At 44.4% G+C, this 23224-nt stretch overlaps 1 protein-coding gene across 1 annotated transcript; it reads right to left on the bottom strand.

The window, feature by feature from the left end:
• Positions 1–207: 207 nt before the first annotated feature.
• Positions 208–16923, bottom strand: LOC121007810. The gene is made up of 4 exons (XM_040440039.1): positions 16492–16923; positions 8043–8169; positions 5589–5662; positions 208–873 (listed from the first exon to the last, which is right to left on the bottom strand). Exons 1-4 carry the CDS (start codon positions 16808–16810, stop codon positions 452–454), a joined length of 942 nt encoding a protein of 313 aa, XP_040295973.1. The 5' UTR covers positions 16811–16923; the 3' UTR covers positions 208–451.
• Positions 16924–23224: the final 6301 nt, after the last annotated feature.

Here is a 23224-nt window from a genome sequence, read left to right as displayed (position 1 = left end):
ACTGTTATGTAGTGCTGACATTGGCGCATCGCTATATCAGTCAGCTACATAACGGTATTTCTGGTGGTAGATACCCTTTAATTGGTCCGGATTCAGAGCAGGTGCAATGCGTTCACCTCACGCATTGCACCCGCGCGGAAAACTCGCCCGTGTGAAAGAGGCCTAATATGTCTCACATAATTATAAAGAATGACTTTTAGAACTTAATTAATTTGATATATTTTGTACATGTCTTTATTTTGATTCACATCAGTCCCCGCCCCTGAGGAGCTTACAATCCCACATATCAGGCATACAGTATATGCAGATGCCTGCAATTTGGGGGGCAATAATTGTATTAATAAGATGTAAAATCTGTTCTCTTGAACTGTCAACATTTTGTGATTTGATGGAATGTACTCTGTATAAGACAGAATCTCCCTCTGAGACGTGTGACCGGCTGGTGCTCACTTTACTGAAGTGCACAGGATTCTGCAGATCTCCGTTCTAATTCTCTCGCCAGCTCTTCCCTTCTTGCGCGCTCTTGGTTCTCCCGTTCCTGCGCTCTACTCAATTCTAACCTCCTTGCGCGATTCTCCTCTTCCTGCAGTTTCTCCATGTCCCTCTTATGAGCAAATTCATACAAGATTTTCTTCCTCGCCAATTTCTCCTTTTTTGGATCTCGTGTCTCTGTCATCCGGAACTCAACATCTTTGGTGATTGCAGACAGACACTGAAGCAACGCCTCATGTTTCCCTCGGGTTTTCCGGTGATCTTCCTTGGTGTAATTCTCCACAGGGTAGATGTTCTCCACTCTCATCCTTCTGAACTTCTCCTGAGTGTCTGGTAGATGTTCGCTCAGCTTATTGGTGATGACCACAGTGGGGATCAGGCCTGGAAGGAAGGGACACAGAGCAAGCTGCATTATATATGTGATATACTCTGTCACTTATACGTAATGGCTCTTTACATCTCTGACTTACATTCCTCACATTTGGCAAACATTTTATCCCTGTGAGCTGCTCTCTATCTTGTGGTCCTGACCTCTTCTTCTTCATCTTGAGATACGGACTATGGGTCAGCGAGACAACATCGCACAGCTCAGCCCCTGACCCCACTTTCCTATCACAGGCAGGAACATGGAGGACTGAGAGGTGGACTCAAGTAAGTGATGAATGTAGCAGGTCTAACCACACTAAACTGCTGACAGCATCAGGTAGGGGCTGGGGAGAGCAGTGAAAACTTACCACTGGTGGAGATTTTATTAGTCTGCTAGACTGTTCTCTTGCAAGTGCCCAGGAGGTAGAACCTTACTGTAAAGTCCTCTGCAATGAACTGCTTCACAGTCCTTCCCCTCTGTCCTGAGTGACAGCTGCAGTGATCTTCTGGTTGGATGATACAGCTGTCACTCAGACCAGGAGGAAGGGGCTATATGAAAGTTCATATTTTCCCCACTCCTGGTAATAACATTTTCCCAAAAGGCAAGTTTTTTCTCCCCTGCCCCTACCTAGTGCTGTCAGCAGTTTGCAGTATGGTCAAAACTGCTGACAGACTCCCCTGAATGATAGTTTTGAGCTATTAGGAGACTTTAGATATGTAAAGAAAATGCAAAAGGGTATCCTGAACTAGGAGCATGATGGCCGCTTAGCTCTACTGCTCCTCTCACAAGTACCCAAACTGGAGCATTACCGACTCAAATAGAGAAAAGCACTTCAGGGACAGGTCCAGTTTGGCGTCCTCATCACCATGTTCTCAGATGGCTGCACCGCTGATAGGGCATAGAATCCTCTCACAGAGCGAATCCGCCATCTTGTTACCAGAGTAGGCAGATACAGGGCCCAGTACAGTAGACAACACGTCTCGCCCGTCCTCAGCCACTGCAAGCCCGGCCAAACAAAAATCAAGGTTGACAACGAAACTCAAGAGAAAGTGGTAGAGATAGACCAAGATGATGCATTAACCGCAATGTCTTCCTCTAACCAAGCAGCCAAGGAGGCTTTTATGAAAAACTCCATGATGGCCTTGAGAAGGTCAATACAGAAAGATATTACCCAAGGTATCACTAACATTTCAAGCACTGTAGATGGACGGGGGGACTGGGCGCAGGACTCCCCATATCTTCGGCACATCCAGCGCCAGTTCTAGATGTAAGAGAGTTTCCGAGCCGTCTTACATTTGGACCATTTTCTACATCTAAAACAGACGTAGAAATTGATGAATGAGACAGGCCTGCCGGCCGTCCCCTTCCCCACCCATGCCATGCCCACAATTCTAGACCTGGCGTGAGAGAGGCAAAGTAACAGATAGTGGTGCAACTAACCATTGCACTGCCATCTGCCCCCGAAATACGCCTAATTTAAGAGTATTTCAGTATAATAAATGACCCCCATAATGTCTATTATTATAATCAAATGGCGTCCTTTGTCTCTAAATCACATTCCCCTAACCTATCACTTCCTGAACCTTTGAAGGTAATTATTCAACCCACATACCTGAAGCACTGCAAGGGGATCAAAGGGATCTACTCCCTATTAACGAAAAACATGACATTTCGGATATTGCCTCAGATGTCTCAGTTGGAGAGAGACTTCTCTCAAACATTCACTCAAAAAGAGTGGTCGCAAGCGATTAGCTGGGCACATAGAGCCACCGCATGTGCATCACGTTGGTATTATACACCCTTGTGCCTCTCACGTATATATACTAATACCTCCCCCCAGTGCTGGAGGGGGTACAGTGGTATGGGTACTCTCCTCCATATATTTTAGGCCTGCCCAAAGCTGACCCATTTCTGGGACCCTGTATCAAAGTTTCTTAGGGATTTACAGCCCCCAGAAATATCCACCTACCGGAGTTAGCTCTATTACTATTAGGTATATCTTGCATGTAGAGAGGCTTCTTATAGCAAGAAAGCGGAAGAGTGTAGAACCTCCTACAATAGGAAAAATTCACTCTATTGAGTCAGATAATGATATTTCCGAGCAAATCCTGGCATATCAGAGAGGATGGTCTAAGGCGTTCCAAAGTCATTGGGTCAATTAGAGCTCATTACATCCTGGCTTAAGGATTGGGTGAACCAGATGAGTAAAGCCCTGTGACGTGCATTAGTCTAGGATAGTGAAATAGGAGATGAAGCTACAAATAGACATATGACTACATTACTAATAGGAACTCTTCCTCTAGGAGACCAGAATCATTCTCGTATGCCGCACATAGACGACCAAAGCACTACCCAATGACATGGTTTGCACAGCTTTATCCTACCTGTCGGTTGATTTATATCTCTGTAAATGTTTGGATAAGGTCCATTCACACGTCCACAAGTGTTTTGCGGATCTGCAATACACGGACACCGGCCATGTGTGTTCCGTATTTTGCAGACGGCACATGGCCGGCACTATAATGGAAATGCCTTTTCTTGTCCGTATTTGCAGACAAGAATAGGACATGTTCTATTTTTTTGCGGGGCCGCGGAACAGAAGTGCGAATGCGGACAGCAACCCGTGTGCAGTCCGCATCTTTTGCGGCCCCATTGAAAATGAATGGGTCCGTACCCGTTCCGCAAAATTGCAGAACGAATGCGGACCCATTTTGCGGACGTGTGAATAGACCCTTACACTGTGCTTTATTTGATGCCAACTTACATTTAATAATCGCCTCTTGTATGGATAATGCCTTAAAAAATTATACAGAAAAAATCATGCAAAAGGTCATCTCCACAGTTACTTCCAAGATTATGGAAAAAGTGGTCACTACAAGAGATAGATAAAGTGGAGGACAAGTGGTTTTGGGTTAATAAAGTGGTAAATACATTACTCTAGCAGTGAAGAGCGCTTCGTTAAGGAAAAAGAACAAATGCACAGATGTAGATATCGTCAACTTTATCAGACACATAAAGCTGAGAAGTCTTCTAAACGTACAAAAAATTGCCACTCTCTTGCAGTGATAATGTCACCGACCCCCCCCCCCCCCTACGAAGGATAGCCGAAACGTGCGTCGGGGTTGGTGCCATCCTGGACACATTATGGGTAACTTATCTTAATAGGAAGACTATGTTTACCATGCTGCATTTGGCCTTTCTTTATGGTATTTTATGCTGATTGTCTATACTTGTGTTACCGCCCAAGTGATCTCCTCCGCTGATGTCACCATTTCTTTCCTGCACTGTTATCTATTAGTTGTATTTGACACGTCTTAATAAAGTGATCGCATGCATTTTATATATTATGCGGACTGGCACTTGTAGGTTTAGTATATACAGTAGTTATCGCCATAGGCATTGCTTCATGCAACTACGTGGTCATATGCAAGTCCTGCTTACTATGTTGCCGCCATGTGTATAGGACCTCTGCTGGCAGCCACTCTTTATTGGTCCTATAAAGCTGAGAAGGAAGAGGTTAAGAAATGGCAGATGTACAAGAAGAGGAGTCATCTCTAAGGGTGAAGAGAAGCGCTGCTGGAAGTGGCCCGTCCCGGGCAGCGGCTGCCCCGTTGGCTTCACTGTAGACTCTATATAGAATGAGGCCAGGCCGGATGCAGAGCTGAACGTTAAATGAAAACGAGCACCTTTTACCCTACAGCTCAGCTTATTATTTGGCACCAGTCGTATTACACACCAAAAATATAACTTCAAGTAAAAAGGAGAGATAATGATGAATGTCCCCTATAGGAAATGAATGCTGCCGACCCGTGGCATTGCTATGGTGGCTCCTAAATTACAATGTTATTGGGAGGCCATAGTAGAGCTCAGAAATGAAGGCCACTTACCTGTAGGCAGGTGTTTTAGAGGGAGAGTCCTGGGATTTCTGGGCAGTTCTAATGATGTCATTGATTGCTAAATCTACTAGAGCAAAAACACGGATGTCGCACAAATGTCCATCGTCCGAAGATCTGGATATTTGAAAAACTAGAAATGGCAGGGGAACAGAAATGATAGATCTTTCCCAAAATGAAGTTGACCAGGAAATCAAAGCTTGCTGATAGAACCAACAAACCCACCACATTGAGATAATTTCATGCCCTGCTCAGGTTATGTGCGGAGGTCTGCCAGGTTAGCCCCACGTGTGTAGTTTTTTGTTTTTGAGTTGAGCTGTATCCGCCTCCCTTCAGGTGCACTGGGTGGGGTCATTTGTATGAGTTTAAATTGTGCCTCTTCCCAGTGTCCTGTGTGGATTATAGCTTATATCTTGCTCAGTGGAAGGAAGGAAGGAAAGAAGGATTTGCTGTATCTGCTCTGTGACAAGATAAGTTGGTTTTGTTTTCTAGTGTGTGTTCTGTCTAGGCTTTTAGAGAGACGCCTGCCTCCTCCAGGTCTAAGGAAGCAGGCTGTCTCTTTCCCCCTGTCACCATCTTAGGGATTTTAGGGAATCTTCAGCCTTAGGCACGGGGGCACGTTTATTCCCACCTCTAGGGTCTGAACGTGGGTACAGTAGTCTAGGGAGAGCTGGTAGGGATTTGTAAGGAGATGACCTTTATCCCCAGCTTCTGGCCTAGACACTTGTTTGTGGATTTCTGTTGTATCTTGTATCCTGTCCAGTGTGACAGATAAACCGACACCAGCTCGGTCACTGCCGACAGCACAGAAACCTTCAACATCACCTCGTCTGTACCTGTTATGTCCTGGGCCTTCATCATGATTTCCTTCAGGTCGCCTTCTTCTGCAGGGGTCATCTTGTTCTTTGCGCTAAGAGAAAAATGAAAATGATTAAACTTACAAGAATGCTGTAATACCCCAGACCTGGGCGTACTACTATGGTGCCCCTAATTGCTGCTTTTGTTATACTGTATGTTTCATATACAATCTAATGTATTTCATGTGTACTGGTTGGCAATGGCTGGCTGTAACAGGGTTGTTCACCCTGGTCCACCCCTCCTGGTAGAGTGGGCTGGTCCGACTTTCTGCCAGGAGGGGGAGGATTGGGGGGGATTAGTGACTCTGTAGAGTGGGCAAGGCAGGGAAGGGACGTGAGAGGTCTTGCCCTGGTACAGCACCCACTCCCAAGAATCATACTGAAGACACTTTTCACGAGTAACGAGGAGGGGAGGAACACAGAACAACAACAGATGGAGAAAGACAAAATGCTAGGCCTCAAGGATAGGGAGAATAGAATCATTACTTCCTAGAAAGAAACCTTTAAACCTGGACCTGACCCTTGTCAGTATGTAGAAACCCGGATGGTGGGAAAATACATACACCGGAACCTAAACCCTAATGCCCTAAGTTAGTGACAGGGAATGAGACCTCTTGTTCCTTCCAAGGTGAATGAACCAGCGTCTACCTGAGGCCTAGAAACAACAAGCTCAAGGGAACAACTAAATACAAATAGCAATACAACTTATCTGATAGAAAATAGATGAGCAGGAAACCAGCAAAGGTCCACACACCAACTCTCCAAGTTTAAGCAGAGAATATAAACTGCATGGATAGGAGTGTAAGGCAGAACTAAATAGGGGAAACAGTAATTGACAGGCTGCACTTGACCGGAGGTGTGGTCATTACCAAACAGCAACACTGAGAATCAAGAGGCTGTCAGTTAACCCCACGTGCAACCAGCTTCTGACCTCTGACACGGGAGGTACTGTGACAACACTGCTTTGAGGTGAGAGACTACAGACAAGACATCCATCACCAGACAACTAGGCCAGTAACATCTAAGTGCTGAATTGCCACCAACCAACCTGCCACCGCACCTTCTCAGCTGAAGTTGGGAGTGGGGTCTCTACAAGGAAAGGGATATCTGGATCCTAGCCCTTGATACGGTCCTTGAGAATGGGTGCGGTACAAGCTACTTCTCAACTTTCCCACTATCAGGACAGGATTTCTCACATCCTCTCTGTGCTTTGCAAACCATTAGACTACAACAACCACTCTAGACCTCCCACTCCTGACAGGAAGTTGGACCAGCCCACTCCACCAGGATGGATGGAACAGAGTGCTTAACCCTGTTACAGCCAGCCATTGCCAACCATTACCTCCCCTGCTGGATAAAATGACATGGTACACATTAAATAAATAACTGATTATATATGAAACATAGCAAGTGCAGCAATTAAGGGCACCATAGTAGTACCTACAGGTCAGGTATACTACAATTATACCAGGGCAATGTCTAGAAGGGTCTTGTAGTGTGTGCTGGCAGGCTTGTCTAGACCAGTGTTTCCTAACCAGTGTGCCTCCAGCTGTTGCAAAACTACAACTCCCAGCATGCCCTCACAACCAAAGACTGTCCGGGCATGCTGGGAGTTGTAGTTTTGCAACAGCTGGAGGCACACTGGTTGGGAAACACTGGTCTAGACTATCGAGGAGACCATGAATCCTTTGGTAGACCCCTGAACCAACTAATGGGGCTTCCTGTTTAGAAGCAGCACACGCACACCTTATACTTCATCTTACTTCATTGTACCCTCGATCATTTAGCTGTCTGTCTGCACACTTCCTGGCAAAGAAAGCTAAAAAAATAAAATAAAAAGCCAGAACTGAACCACTGGACCCAGAACCGAAGCTAGCATGAGATTGACTCAGCAGTCATCCTCAGAAAATGGAGTTGAAGGCCATTGTAAGAGCCCGATGACGCTAGTAGGATGAATCAAACGGGCAGGTTACTAATAGTGTCACAGTCTAGACGGCATAATCCTCCAGATTAATCACAGGGCTCACGCTGGGTGGTCGGACTCTTTCATCTAACTTTATACCACCTGTTGATTAAATTACATTTTCACCAAAATGTTGGCAGAGTTTTGGCACATGTTTGTTTCCCTTTGTGGAGTGCAGCACATTATTAAGTTCAGCACATTTATAACTACGAACATTGTGTTCCCCCAGCATTATGTGCATGTCCCAGCATTGTGTGCCCCATTGGAGCACTGCCCCAATATTATGTGGCCCCAACATTGTGTCCCCGATATTATGTGCCTCAACACTATGAGCACCAAAATAATGCGCCGCCAGCATTATGTGCTCCAGTATTCTTGGGACATCAGCATGTCATGGGCAACATTTGTCTCCTGGTCGTTTCTCATTCACATTTGCCAAGCAGTGATACATGGAGACACACAGTTCTCACCTGTAAACAAGCACAGGAACTATGAAATCTGCAGATTGTTCCTCCATGTCCGCAATTAGCAGTATATTCATCATGTCTTTAAATTCAGAGTGCCATTTCACTTCACAATCGAGGGGAAGAAAGTTACCTGGAACAATGACAGAGAGAAATCTGTGAAATGGAGACGGGTCAAACCTATCACAGCTTCTCTGCATAGAACATGCCTCCTTCTCTCACTGTATGTGGTCTCCTCTGTCACCCAGTTCAGCTCTTGAGGACATATCCCTGTTCGGTCCAGATAGCGTTGAGTTATCAGCAGAACAAGGACCTGGGCATAGGTTACAAGCAGCAGCAGTCAATGCAAAGCAGCAGTTGAAGAAGCCGGGTGAGAAAGAAGGTGATCCAAAATTAAGATATAAACCCCTGGTATGAACACATCTGATATACTGGATCCAGTCAGACAAATCCATTAAAGCAGCACTTAGCACCATTTTTGTGCACATGTCAGCGGGAGAAACGCACTAGGGAAGAAGAAGAAGGTTTCTCCCATGACCCTGAGAGGAAGTGCGGGGGGAGTGCTGGCCCTGATTGACCAAAAGAGCCAATCAATGCTGCAGAAATCAATCAGGGACAGACAGAAATCAAACAAGCTGGCATTTTAATGCCAGGGACAGTAAAGGGAAAGGCTAGGATTACAAAGAAGAAGATTGTGTGTGTAGAATAGGGACAGGCAGGGAAAGCTGTCAGCCAGGGAGTGAGAATAGAGGAGCTGAGGCTGGCGGTGCTAGAACTGAACATGCTGCAAACCTGAAAAGCAGAAGGAAATAGTTTTCATTTTTCCTATTTTCACAGAAATCCTTTTTTTTTTGAGAGGTGGGGAGTGACATAAGCGAAAACTGTACAACACATGTTCTACCATCAATCTAGTATAGCATATAGAATACTAGTGAGACCTCTGTTTCAGATCATCTCATATATTAAATTTTATAATTTTTTTTGTTTGAAAAACGGTATAAATCAGTGATTAAGAATGAAATATTACGGCCAAATCTGTTTATGATCTCTACACACACAAAGTCCGGTTCCAATTTTATATATATATATATATATATGTTTATATATTTATTATTATTATTATTATTATTTTTTGGGGGGGGGGGTTATTGAATTTAATTAAACCAGAATATAGATGATCAGTATACCAATACACACTTACCTGTATGTGTTAATGTGATATTAAGGGTCAAGCCTCAATCCTTAGTTTCTGTGAATTCCATTTCCACACAGCTGGAATTAAATTTTTTGAGGGGATTGTTCAACTTAATTAAACTAGGAAATATAACTGATTACTACAGCAATACACAGGGTAGGGCAGCAATCTACCTGTAATTGTTAACGTGATGTTGAGCGTCAAGCCTCAATCATTCATTTCTGTTTATTCTATATCCATATGGTTGGAATTAAATTTTTGGGGGTATTGTTCAATTTTATTAAACCAGCATATATACATGATTACTACAGTGAAACACAGAGTAGTGCAGCAGGTAAGTGTTTTACCATTTCCACATGAAGGAGAACCTGCTGCCACTTGAGGAGGAGGTAGAGGAGGATGATAATCGTCTCAGTGTGGGGTGAAAAAAACTGGCTTCTTGGGCACGCTTCCCAGAATGGCAACCTGTATGCTCTCTTGCTTTTGCAGTGACAGGAGTTTCAAAGACATCAAGCAGTCTGATAATTACTGGATAGCCAAGACCCTCGCTACCAAGGCAAAGTGTGATAATTTTTTCCTTTCATAGAAAGGGAGGACAAATTAAGTAATTATCAGGGAACACTGGGTACACAGCTTGACACAGTTTATGGTGAGCAAATGTAGTGCCCTGGAGTAGGGGTATTTTGAACTCTGGGCTTGTGTGGATATGTGGACATTTCCCCTATCCAAAGTCATCAATGTTTTAATTTATTTCACTTTAAAGAGTTAATTGCATTGACTTATACTGTTTAATAATGTGTAACTGCAGTTTACATGTACATGCTGTCATATATGTCCTGCTCATTTGCACTATATTTTAAAGGCACTGTGGAAAGGGGTAATAAATACTGATAGACTTTTGGGACTTTCTAGCTAATAATGAGAAGCTAGTAATTTTCTACAGTTACCATATGAGTTGAAGAAGAGCATGTTTTGGAGGGACAAAGCCAGACTTGTTTACCATCAAAACCAGACAGACTGATCTTTTGAAAGCCAGGTGCTGTTATGTTACTGTGTCTGGAAACTTGTTTTTGTCTGGAAAATCTGCTATGCCATTGCAATTAAAGCTCTAATGTAAGTCTATGAGAGACGGAAAGTGTAACATTGTATTTGTTTGTTTGTGAGTTTCTCCAGTCCGCCCTTCCACTAGAAAGTTCTAGTTCAGCTAGAAACTGTATATAAGGAGAGCAGTCAGAGCCCCTAGTATTCTGCAGTTAGGGAACAGGGCCTAGAGGAAGAGACTCTACCAGACTGCATGAGTGACCAGAAGAAAACGTTGAGATGGGGATGCTAAGCCATAGACTATGGGTCACCAGCCCTGTCACCAAGGAGCCAGCCAGACTATTGAGCCACAGACCGTGGGCCTCCAGCCTTTGTCCAGGGTACCAGCCTTATGAGAGAGAGGGACAGCTAGCTCGGGCCTTTTCTCAGCATCAAACCCTTCTTCTGCCAGGGAGGAGACTGTAGAAGCAGCCCTATGTCCGTAAATAAGCACACTCGTTACTGCAGCCCCTAACTATCTGGACTAGAGATGAGCAAAGTTTAGAAAAATTTGATTTGGTCGATTTGCAAAACTTCACCAAGAAAGTCAATTCAATCTGAATTAATTTGTAACAAATTGCGATAAATAATCTATACTGCCTAATAATATTCACCCCACTTGATGGCCCAATCTCACTGTGAGGGTTTAGAAGGTAAATTGCAGGGAGAGTGCAGGGAGAGTGTATCACCATGTGCACTATGTTCTACTGCACCCACATTTATAGTTAATCCCTTCTGTAGGTACGGTGCCATCAGTATTATAGGCAGGTGTAATTTATTAATGTGGACTTAACCGTGCAGTGCCCCAAGATTCAAGTAGTTGCCCTATGCCAGTGGGAAGGGTGGCATCAGCAGCAGTGGCTCCATGACAGAGTGCGGACAGTGGCAGAGGCATCACCGTTTGTTTTTCCATGTTTCTGATCTGTCAGAGGAACCAAAAAATTTACTATAAAAGGATCCTGTATTTGAAGCATCTGTAAGGCCCCATCACATGGTCAGTATTTGGTCAGCATTTTGCCTGAGTATTTGATCAGTAAGGCAAAAACAGGAGTGGGTCCAAAATAGAGATAAAATGTAATAGAAATATTTGAATCTCATCTGTGTCTTGGACCCACTCCTGCTTTTGGCTTACATATACTGATCAACTACTGCACAAATAATGACAGTGTGAAAGAGGCCTAACAGAATACAGGATCCTTTTTTTTTTTTTTTGTCATTCTGACGGATAAAAACAGAAAAAAATTAACTGTGTCAACATGGACAAACAGGGACAATGGTGGTCCCATGGCAGAGTGGGGAGGGTGAGCAGCTGCAACGGCATACTGCACAAGATGTTGATAGATCAGAGTGTTAGCCGAACGCAAAAACAGCAGTGTGATAGCAAGACCCACTGACATGCATATTCTTTTAAAAATGTAACATGTACATATCAGTAGGCAGGAGTCCAGGAGATCTTGGATCATCGGTGACAGGGTGCAGTCCAGGTATGCTACCACCTGCTGGTTGCCGTTCTGCTCCATGTCCTGCTGCTGACGGGTGGTTTCTTCAGTAGGCGGCTGATGAAAACTGCTCATCATAGACTCCAGACTGAAGTGGCTGCATATGGAACTAGTGCTGCTCCTGCCCCTTTCGCCTCTCAGGAGTCATGCCAGTGGAGCATGAGCAGACCTCCCTAAGGAGGTGAGATGGTGCTTGTAGGCAGCAACCATCTGACTACACAGCATGTATCTCTAGTAGTCCAATTTTTGCATCCCTCTCAGAAGGTCTAAAAATGGCCCCATTTTTGACAGGTAGCGAGGGTCTAACAATGTGGATAGCCAGTAGTCATCCCTCTGCCGAATGCTAACAGTGCGGCTGTAACTACACAAACACAACAGCATGCATCTGGCCAGTTGCCCAAGGAACTCTGAGGACCTAAATCTCCACTGCATACTCCCCCAGTGTATCGGGGTCATCTTCTGCGTCGCCCTCCAGCTCCTCATGCTCCTTCTACTCCTCTCCGGTCAATAAATCACATAGTTGAGTATCAAATTCCTGGGCATTTTTGTCCTCATCCTCCATCCCTGCCAGTTCAATGTCCCCAGGGCTGAGGTGGACATACAATGGAGGTGCCAAATCTTGTGTCCATTTGCCAATCAGATTTCTCAGCATCCCCAAAGGATGTGAAGTGGAATGACCTCATTCATCCCGTAGTTCTGCCAACTGACAAATAAAGTGGCCTCCACAAAGGATCTGAGCTAACGGCACGTGTCACGTATGAGCTGCCACTGACTAATGTGGAAGTAACACAGGGAGTAAACCTGTCCATCTGCAGCATTGACAAATCATTGACCGCCTTCCTCTGCTCGTATAGGCGGTCTAACATATGGAGCATGGAGTTACAACGGATGGGAACATCAGGTATCAGATGATGTTGGGGAAGAGCATTTTGCCTTTGCAGCTTAAGGAGGGTGTGTATTGAATGGTAAGGCTGAAGTTGCACAGTTCACTTAACATTTTTAACAGCTCTCGCAGTTCAGTGAAATACTTGACAATGAGATTGAAGACATGCGCCATGTAGGGTGCATGGGTCAGCTTTCCCTTACGCAGCGCAGACAAAATGTTCTTCCCGTTATCAGTAACTGTGGTTCCTATCTCCAGTTGGCGAGGAGCCGGGGTTCAATTTCTAAATTGATGACGGGGAGCAGTTCCTCCCCGGTGTGGCTCACTTCACCCGGGCTCAAGCGGTTCACAACTGCACTACAATGCCTAGCTTTGCATAGGTGATATGATGGAGGACCACTATGAACTGTGCCTAGAGGAGAGGGTGAGGACAAGAGGTGGATGAGAAGGACATTGACGCAGAAATCCCAGCATTACAACGCAGAGGTGGCATTGCCAACACTTGCTCAATTTGATGGTGTGCCTGGGCCAGAACCACATTTACCCAGTGGGCTACCCACAGTTCTCATATGCATGTCCCTTAACTCTCCCAACATGTGCTTCCACCCGCCTTTCATCAACGGTAGTTTCACACCTAGTGGAGTCTGCAGAGGACCTCTCCTCCAATTCATGGCTGTCATTTGAGATGATGTTGAAGCGAGAGAACCATTCCAGTACAGCTGGATTGTTGGTCAAAACATGACCGCTGGATGACACTGGCAGCTCTGTGCCGGATACAACAACATTTTTGCCACTGCTCATTCCTGCCCAGGCACCTGTCTGTTGGCCATAGTGTTCAGTACCTTAATCAGGAATGTGACTATATAACTAATTATAAATGGTGCAGCAGATGAACGACATTATCACATATTAGACTGGCTGTTGATACTGATTCTGATGCAGAGTAAGTCTTCCTATCCATCCAAGCTTTGTCAAACACTGTCCCTAGCGATTGTCACATCTCTCTATCCACAGATCACGGTAAAATGGCGGAGACTGGGGGGGGGGAGGCTTTTATATGGCTGTGACATGGGGATGGCTATGTGCTGATTGGCTGGCTGCACGGCATTATGGGTGATGTCACATTCCTTGGCTTTTTAGTTTCACTTTGTAACATGTGCAGCAGCCATTTTAGAAAAATTCTGCTTTGTTTCCACAAAGCGCAAGGAAATTCGGAATCATGGCAAATCTAATTTTCCTGAAATTTGGAATATATTTAATTCGCTCAGCTTTGAGTCGCTCGTCTCTACTCTGGAGTTATTTCCCACTGGGCAGCACCACGCCTTCCCATGCCTTCTGGAGAGCAGCAACACGTGGTGACACCTCAATGGTGTTTGGGGGACACAGCGTAGCGTTGGGGCCACCCCGAACCCGGCCACCAACTATGTGTAATTCAGACATCATTTACTATTGCTGTTCCAGAGCTTGGGGAGGGGGGAAATCATAGAAAAAGAGATATGAGGTTTTGGCTGAGTGCAGAGAAACAGGAGAACAGGATTTGGTGTCACAACCTTAAAGGGGTATTCCCATCTTAATGATCACTGTTAAATCTGTTAATGATCATTTTTCTAAATATATTTAATTAACAAATTCCCACCCCTTAGAAGAAAATAAACCTATACTTACCTGACTGTTGTCTTCAGTCTCCCCTGGTTACGGCCACCGCTCTTCTCAGGAATAGCAGTGGCCTTCTTATCTTCTCCCGGCCGGCTGCGCGCTATACTGGACGCGCACGCCGAGGCCGAGCATGCGCTATGGTGATTTCTTCCTGGCCAGTATAGTATACTTGCCAGGAAGAAGTCACCAGGGCGCATGCTCGGCGTGCGCGTTCAGTACAGTGCGCGGCCCGGCCGGGAGAAGACATCAATCAAGATGGAGCCCGCCCCCTGCCGAGTGCCGAAACCAGGAAGTGGACAGCGCGCCGGGAGCAGGTAAATATTAAACGGAGTGCTGAGAATACCCCTTTAAAGATCCCCTGAGGGGCCTCCCAGCCCTGCTGACAAACTCCTCTCTGCTGCACCCGTCACTCGGCTGCATTCTGTAAATTGTCTCCTCTGCTGGTATTCTGTAATCAGCTCATTTCCAGGAATCCTCCATACTTTCACTTTCTATCCACTCAGTCGTTTAACTCATTCTTGCCCTGCACGTTGTATGAAGAGCTCCTGCAGTGCAATCACCGGGAGCATTCCCAGCAATGTCTACAGGAGACACAGGCAAAAGGGAAGGCAGGGAAGTCACCAGTAAAACCATGGATGACTAACCGGGTGCAGTCAACAGCAGACGAAAAGTACTGACAGATATATGTATAGGCATAAACAGATCCATCAGCAGCAGCCGAAAAGTACTGATAGGTATATGTATACACATATATAGATCCATCAACAGCAGATAATAAATGCTGACAGATATGTGTATGTGTATGGCGGCTCAGTGGTTAGTGGTGGCTCAGTGGTTAGTGGTGGCTCAGTGGTTAGCACATGTGCCTTGCAGTGCTGGGGTCCTGGGTTTGATTCTGACCAAGAACAACATCTACAGTGTTCGTTTTTGGACATGGTCAGATACCATAGTGAAGTATCAGAATAATGCCAGTGTGACACTGACCCCTGACCCCTGACTCTGAGTTTGACTTATCGTCTTCATAGGTCAGGGTCAAAGTGAGAATGAGTTATAGATATACTGTGTACTTGAATGCCTTTAGCTTCATTGTACTTTTAATATGCTCAATCACATAGATGAAGAAAATCCAAGAACACTGCATGTGAGGCAAGAATCTATAAACCACTGAGCTATAGGGTCAGACAGCAGTCTGAAGGATTTTCTTCATCTATATGATTGAGCATATTAAAAGTACAATGAAGCTAAAAGCATGCAAGTACACAGTATATGTGAAACTCATTCTCACTTTGACCCTGACCTATGAAGACAATAAGTACTACTCAGATGTCAGAGTCAAATATCAAAGTCAGGGTCAGGTGTCGGTGTCAGGGTCAATTGTCAGGGTCAGGTGCAAGAGTAAGGTGTCAGAGACAGGTGTCACACTGGAATGATTCTGATACTTGACTATGATAGCTGACCATGTCCAAAAATGAACACTGTATGCATGGAATTTGTATGTTCTCCCCAGGTTTGTGTGGGTTTCCAGCGAGTTCTCCGGTTTCCTCCCACACGCAGAAGACATCCTGATAGGGACCTTAGATAGTGAGCCCCATTGGGGACAGTGTGATGCTAATGTCTGTCCTGCACTGTGGAATATGTCATCGCTATATAGGATGCATTAAATAAATACATAAACAGATCCATCAACAGCAGCTGAAACATACAGACAGATATTGACTACTCACAAAAAGTTCAGGATATTTGGCTTTCAAGTGAAATTTATGGAAAATGTAAAAAGTTCCCACTCCAATGATATTATACCATTAGAGAAGGGCAAGTAGAAGCACGCCACTGGCCTAAGTAACTGGGACAAAGTCCTCAAAAATAAAAAATGGGATATTTTTAAAAGCATCCTAATCTCTAATTGTGAGAGGTACGTACCTTATGGAATAAAGGGTGAGGAACGAGAGAAAACCAGTGTGGATAAAGTAAACCTTTCCAAAGTGTGTTAACCCTTTTAGTGTTAATATGCTCTACTTTATTGAAGATGAGCGACCATGGCACAAAAATTATCAAGAAAATATGCCATCTAAAATCCAGAAGATTAAAAATAAAAATGTCATTGATTTTCCATCCATGATAATAATAATCTCCTGTACTCACCCAGCTGAGCGTAGATCTCGCCCGTCTCACTCTTATTCATTTTCGCACATCCTCTGTTGTCCACCATGCTGATGGTACTGGTCAGCTCGTACGCATTTCTTATCATGGTCTCCGGCTTCTCCTCTGATGAGGCCACCTTAGCGTAGATCGTGTAGGCTCCATCATCCACCACGTACTTACAGGAGTTGATGAAGGAGGACTTCCCATGACCGGTGAAACCGAAGAGCTGCAGGAGAACCCGGGAGTAGCCCTGATTACCACGAGGTCCACTATCCAGGCTGAAATTCCTGATATAGTCTCTCATGGACAGGGAATCCATCGCTGGTTCTGTAGAGAGGAGCTGGTTCTGTAGAGAGGAGCAGGTTCTGTAGAGAGGAGCTGGTTCTGTAGAGAGGAGCTGGTTCTGTAGAGAGGAGCTGGTTCTGTAGAGAGGAGTAGGTTCTGTAGAGAGGAGCTGGTTCTGTGTATAGTGGAGCTGGTTCTGTAGAGAGGAGCTGGTTCTGTGTATAGTGGAGCTGGTTCTGTAGAGAGGAGCTGGTTGCATATAGTGGAGCTGGTTCTGTATAGAGGTGGTGGTTCTGTGTATAGTGGAGCTGGTTCTGTATAGAGGTGGTGGTTCTGTGTATAGTGGAGCTGGTTCTGTGTATAGTGGAGCTGGTTCTGTAGAGAGGAGCTGGTTCTGTAGAGAGGAGTAGGTTCTGTAGAGAGGAGCTGGTTCTGTGTATAGTGGAGCTGGTTCTGTAGAGAGGAGCTGGTTCTGTGTATAGTGGAGCTGGTTCTGTAGAGAGGAGCTGGTTGCATATAGTGGAGCTGGTTCTGTATAGAGGTGGTGGTTCTGTGTATAGTGGAGCTGGTTCTGTATAGAGGTGGTGGTTCTGTGTATAGTGGAGCTGGTTCTGTGTATAGTGGAGCTGGTTCTGTAGAGAGGAGCTGGTTCTGTGTATAGTGGAGCTGGTTCTGTAGAGAGGAGCTGGTTCTGTGTATAGTGGAGCTGGTTCTGTAGAGAGGAGCTGGTTGCATATAGTGGAGCTGGTTCTGTATAGAGGTGGTGGTTGTGTGTAGTGAAGCTGGTTCTGTATAGTGGAGCTGGTTATATACAGAGTCTGTAGTGAAAGTGAAAATAATTCTTCATCTTCCTGTGTTATAGTTTACGGTTCCATTGTGACGAGACAGAAATGAGAATCCCCCGCCCTCTCTAAATCCTGTATTCATAAAAGTTGTCTATAAATGTGATCATGAAGCACCTTATTCTTCTTTCCTGTTCAATGATTGACAGCTCACACAGGACTGCCCCCCAGGCCATAAACTTCAGTCAGCACCGATTTCCATTTATAATTGGCTTCTTCTTCTGAATCTTTTCCTACAGAAATGGTTAGAGACCTATCTACAACTTCCGCTCAGTCTTTCTCCCAAGACCCTTATCATGTTTGGATGAAATATGTGGCTGACATTCATCATACGTGGTGCAGATGATAAAATGTCCCACAGACTGCAACACTCCAAATCCCATCCTGGCATAATGCTTCATTCCGCTATAAGACTGCATTGGTACTGGAGGTGGTGGAGGCCACTATCACTGAGAGGGAGAAGGTCATGAGAGTAGGGTCGGTCAGAAGGATAACACTAGATAAATGACCGTGTACTCCTGACACCAGCAGACCACCAGTACACAGCTGACACCGGAAGACCACCAAGTGTGCTGCTGAAACCAGCAGAGTACCCCATCTATTCCTAGCACTAGCACACCACCCAATGAACTCCTGACACCAGAAGACCACCCAATGAACTCCTGACACCAGAAGACCACCCAGTGCAGTCCTGACTCCAGCAGACCACCCCATCTATTCCTAACATAGCAGACCACCAAGTAATCTCCTGACACCAGAAGACCACCCAATGAACTCCTGACACCAGAAGACCACCCAGTGCAGTCCTGACACCAGCAGACGACCCCATCTATTCCTAACATAGCAGACCACCAAGTGATCTCCTAACACCAGCAGACCACCCAATGAAATTCTGACACCAGCAGACCACCCCATCCATTCCTAACACTAGCAGACAACCCAATGAACTCCTGACACCAGAAGACCACCCAGTGCAGTCCTGACACCAGCAGATGACCCCATCTATTCCTAACATAGCAGACCACCAAGTGATCTCCTAACACCAGCAGACCACCCAATGAAATTCTGACACCAGCAGACCACCCCATCCATTCCTAACACTAGCAGACAACCCAATGAACTCCTGACACCAGAAGACCACCCAGTGCAGTCCTGACTAGTGATGAGTAGTGTTGATCACGAATATTCGAATTGCGAATATTAATCGCGAATATCGGCAGTTCGAGAATTCGTGAATATTTAGGATATAGTTCTATGTATTCGTAATTCCGAACATTCGAGATTTTTTTTTTTTTCACGAGTAACCTCCCTTCTTGCTTGTGGGCCAATGAGAAGGCTGCAATGTCTTTGTCAGAGCTTAGCAACATCCCTAGCAACCAATAGGAAAGTTGCCTCCCCCTTACTATATAAGAACCTCCCCAGCAGCCAATTTCTGCAGTTCTGAGAGAGAGAGCAGTGACATTGCTGAGCTCTGTGCTTTCATCTGCATCCTATTCCTTATCCAATTACATTAGTTAGTTAGTTAGCTGATACATATAGTACAGATAGTTAGTGGGAGATAGTCAGTGTAGGTTATATCCTGATACAGTGGAGCTGATAGGGTCCAGTGCAGGGTGTTAGGCAGTGTGATAGGGATTACTGTTTCTCTGCTGTCCATACAGTCGTGGCCAAAAGTTTTGAAAATGACACAAATATTAGTTTTCACAAAGTTTGCTGCTAAACTGCTTTTAGATCTTTGTTTCAGTTGTTTCTGTGATGTAGTGAAATATAATTACACGCACTTCATACGTTTCAAAGGCTTTTATCCACAATTCCATGACATTGATGCAAAGAGTCAGTATTTGCAGTGTTGGCCCTTCTTTTTCAGGACCTCTGCAATCCGACTGCGCATGCTCTCAATCAACTTCTGGGCCAATTTCTGACTGATACAACCCATTCTTTCATCATCACTTCTTGGAGTTTGTCAGAATTAGTGGGTTTTTGTTTGTCCACCCGCCTCTTGGGGATTGACCACAAGTTCTCAATGGGATTAAGATCTGGGGAGTTTCCAGGCCATGGACCCAAAATGTCAACGTTTTGGTTCCCGAGCCACTTAGTTATCACTTTTGCCTTATGGCACGGTGCTCCATCGTGCTGGAAAATGCATTGTTCTTCACCAAACTGTTGTTGGATTGTTGGAAGAAGTTGCTGTTGGAGGGTGTTTTGGTACCATTCTTTATTCATGGCTGTGTTTTTGGGCAAAATTGTGAGTGAGCCCACTCCCTTGGATGAGAAGCAACCCCACACATGAATGGTCTCAGGATGCTTTACTGTTGGCATGACACAGGACTGATGGTAGCGCTCACCTTTTCTTCTCCGGACAAGCCTTTTTCCAGATGCCCCAAAAAATCGGAAAGAGGCTTCATCGGAGAATATGACTTTGCCCCAGTCCTCAGCAGTAGTGTTGAGCGCGAATATTCGAATATCAAATTTTTTTAGCGAATATCGTCACTTCGTTAATTCGCAAATATTTCGAATATGGAGCTATAAATTCGATATTTCGAATATTCGTTTTTTTTTTATTGTTATATTTTTTTCTTTCCCACTTCCCTAAAGTTGTTCTTGCCTGTCCTTTGGATTCCTGGCTTCCTGGCTGCTCCAGTCAGTGCCCGTTGCCGCTTCTGACGACTTCCGCGCTCATGCAGCATCCCCATCACCATGGGAACGTCTCTCTATACTAGAATGTACTGTCGGATTTGAGAATTACGTTGAAATCGCAATTCGATTAATACAAGGTATAATAATCGAATTGCGATTTCAACTTGGACCTGGTTTACTATGTTTAGCTTGATAGAATTAGCGAAAATGGCGAATGTATTCGTCATATTCCTCTAAACGAAGATAACGAAGTATTCTCCATCTCCGTTTTAGCTATCTGTTCGTCAACTTCGCTAATTCTAGCAATCTTATCGGAAAGTTGACTATAGAGATAGCTAAGTATAGAGTAAGTATAGAGACAGCTGTTTTTAATTCGCTATGCGATTATATTATTATTATTTTTTATAAATAGAATAATTATAATAATTATCAAGTATTATAATTATTCAATAAAAAAAAAAAGCAGTAAAATAATCGCATAGCGAATTAAACACAGCTGTCACTATAGTCAACTTTAATATTTGATTGCTAGAATTAGCGAAGTTGACGAATATGGAGCTAAAACGAAGATGCAGAATACTTCGTTATGTTCGTTTTGAGGAATATGACGAATACATTCGTCATATTCGTCATTTTCGCTAATTCTAGATATCAAACCAATAGGAAAGTAGCCTTAAGTTAAAATCGCAATCGCGATTATTTAAATCGCATAATAATCGCAATAACTAAACTAATGACGAATATTCGAATATGGCACCTGCCGCTCATCACTACTCAGCAGTCCATTCACCAGACTTTCTGCAGAAGATCAATCTGTCCCTGGTGTTTTTTTTGGAGAGAAGTGGCTTCTTTGCTGCCCTTCTTGACACCAGGCCATCTTCCAGAAGTCTTGGCCTCACTGTGCGTGCAGATGCGCTCACACCTGTCTGCTGCCATTCCTGAGCAAGCTCTGCACTGGTGGCACTCCGATCCCGCAGCTGAATCCTCTTTAGGAGACGATCCTGGCGCTTGCTGGACTTTCTTGGACGCCCTGAAGCCTTCTTAACAAGAATTGAACCTCTTTCCTTGAAGTTCTTGATGATCCTATAAATTGTTGATTGAGGTGCAATCTTAGTAGCCACAATATCCTTGCCTGTGAAGCCATTTTTATGCAACGCAATGATGGCTGCACACGTTTCTTTGCAGGTCACCATGGTTAACAATGGAAGAACAAGGATTTCAAGCATCACCCTCCTTTTAACAGGTCAAGTCTGCCATTTTAACCCAATCAGCCTGACATAATGATCTCCAGCCTTGTGCTCGTCAACATTCTCACCTGAGTTAACAAGACGATTACTGAAATGATCTCAGCAGGTTCTTTAATGACAGCAATGAAATGCAGTGGAAAGGTTTTTTGGGATTAAGTTAATTTTCATGGCAAAGAAGGACTATGCAATTCATCTGATCACTCTTCATAACTTTCTGGAGTATAGGCAAATTGCTATTATAAAAACTTAAGCAGCAACTTTTCCAATTTCCAATATTTATCTAATTCTCAAAACTTTTGGCCACGACTGTACATACATGCTACAGACATAGTGCTGTGATGTCACAACAATACTTAGTGCACCAATCAGTAATATCTACTCAGACCTGATAAAATGTGAAGTTTCACGTATTGCGACAAAATATTAGCATCATTAGTGCTGATTAGCGCAATTGCGAATATATTGGAGCCCTCTATCTGCATATACAGCTATTGTAATGTTCAAAAGGTGACCCACGCCTGTATTGCGTGCGCTTTACGCAAATATTACATTGCCAACTTTTCACAATCTCGAAAATAATCTCGAATTCACGAGTTCGTGAATATACACTCACCTAAAAAAGAATTATTAGGAACACCTGTTCTATTTCTCATTAATGCGATTATCTAGTCAACCAATCACATGGCAGTTGCTTCAATGCATGTAGGGTTGTGGTCCTGGTCAAGACAATCTCCTGTACTCCAAACTGAATGTCAGAATGGGAAAGAAAGGTGGGCTACAACAGCAGAAGACCCCACCGGGTACCACTCATCTCCACTACAAATAGGAAAAAGAGGCTACAATCTGCACGAGCTCACCAAAACTGGACTGTTGAAGACTGGAAAAATGTTGCCTGGTCTGATGAGTCTCGATTTCTGTTGAGACATTCAAATGGTAGAGTCCGAATTTGGCGTAAACAGAATGAGAACATGTATCCATCATGCCTTGTTACCACTGTGCAGGCTGGTGGTGGTGGTGTAATGGTGTGGGGGATGTTTTCTGGGCACACTTTAGGCCCCTTAGTGCCAATTGGCCATTGTTTAAATGCCACAGGCTACCTGAGCATTGTTTCTGACCATGTCCATCCCTTCATGACCACCATGTACCCATCCTCTGATGGCTACTTCCAGCAGGATAATGCACCATGTCACAAAGCTCCAATCATTTCACATTGGTTTCTTGAACATGACAATGAGTTCACTGTACTAAAATGGCCCCACAGTCACCAGATCTCAACCCAATAGAGCATCTTTGGGATGTGGTGGAACGGGAGCTTCGTGCCCTGGATGTGCATCCCTCAAATCTCCATCAACTGCAAGATGCTATCCTATCAATATGGGCCAACATTTCTAAAGAATGCTATCAGCACCTTGTGGAATCAATGCCACGTAGAATTAAGGCAGTTCTGAAGGCAAAAGGGGTTCCAACACCGTATTAGTATGGGGGCACTAATAATTCTTTAGGTGAGTGTATAATGAATATTCGCCCAAATATTCGTGAAATATCACAAATTCAAATATAGTCCCTGCCGCTCATCACTAGTGATGAGCGGCAGGGGCAATATTAGATTTTGCGATATTTTGCTAATATTTTGTTTTGTAGAACATTTGTCATACATTCGTGAATTCGAGATTATTTTCTTGATTGCGAAAAATCGGCAATGTAATATGTCTGTAGCTGTAT

Source organism: Bufo bufo, chromosome 7 (assembly GCF_905171765.1).
Source record: "Bufo bufo chromosome 7, aBufBuf1.1, whole genome shotgun sequence".
Lineage (NCBI taxonomy): Eukaryota > Metazoa > Chordata > Amphibia > Anura > Bufonidae > Bufo > Bufo bufo.
Note: the sequence above shows the minus strand (reverse complement) of the source record. Positions and strands in the feature narration are given on the sequence as shown.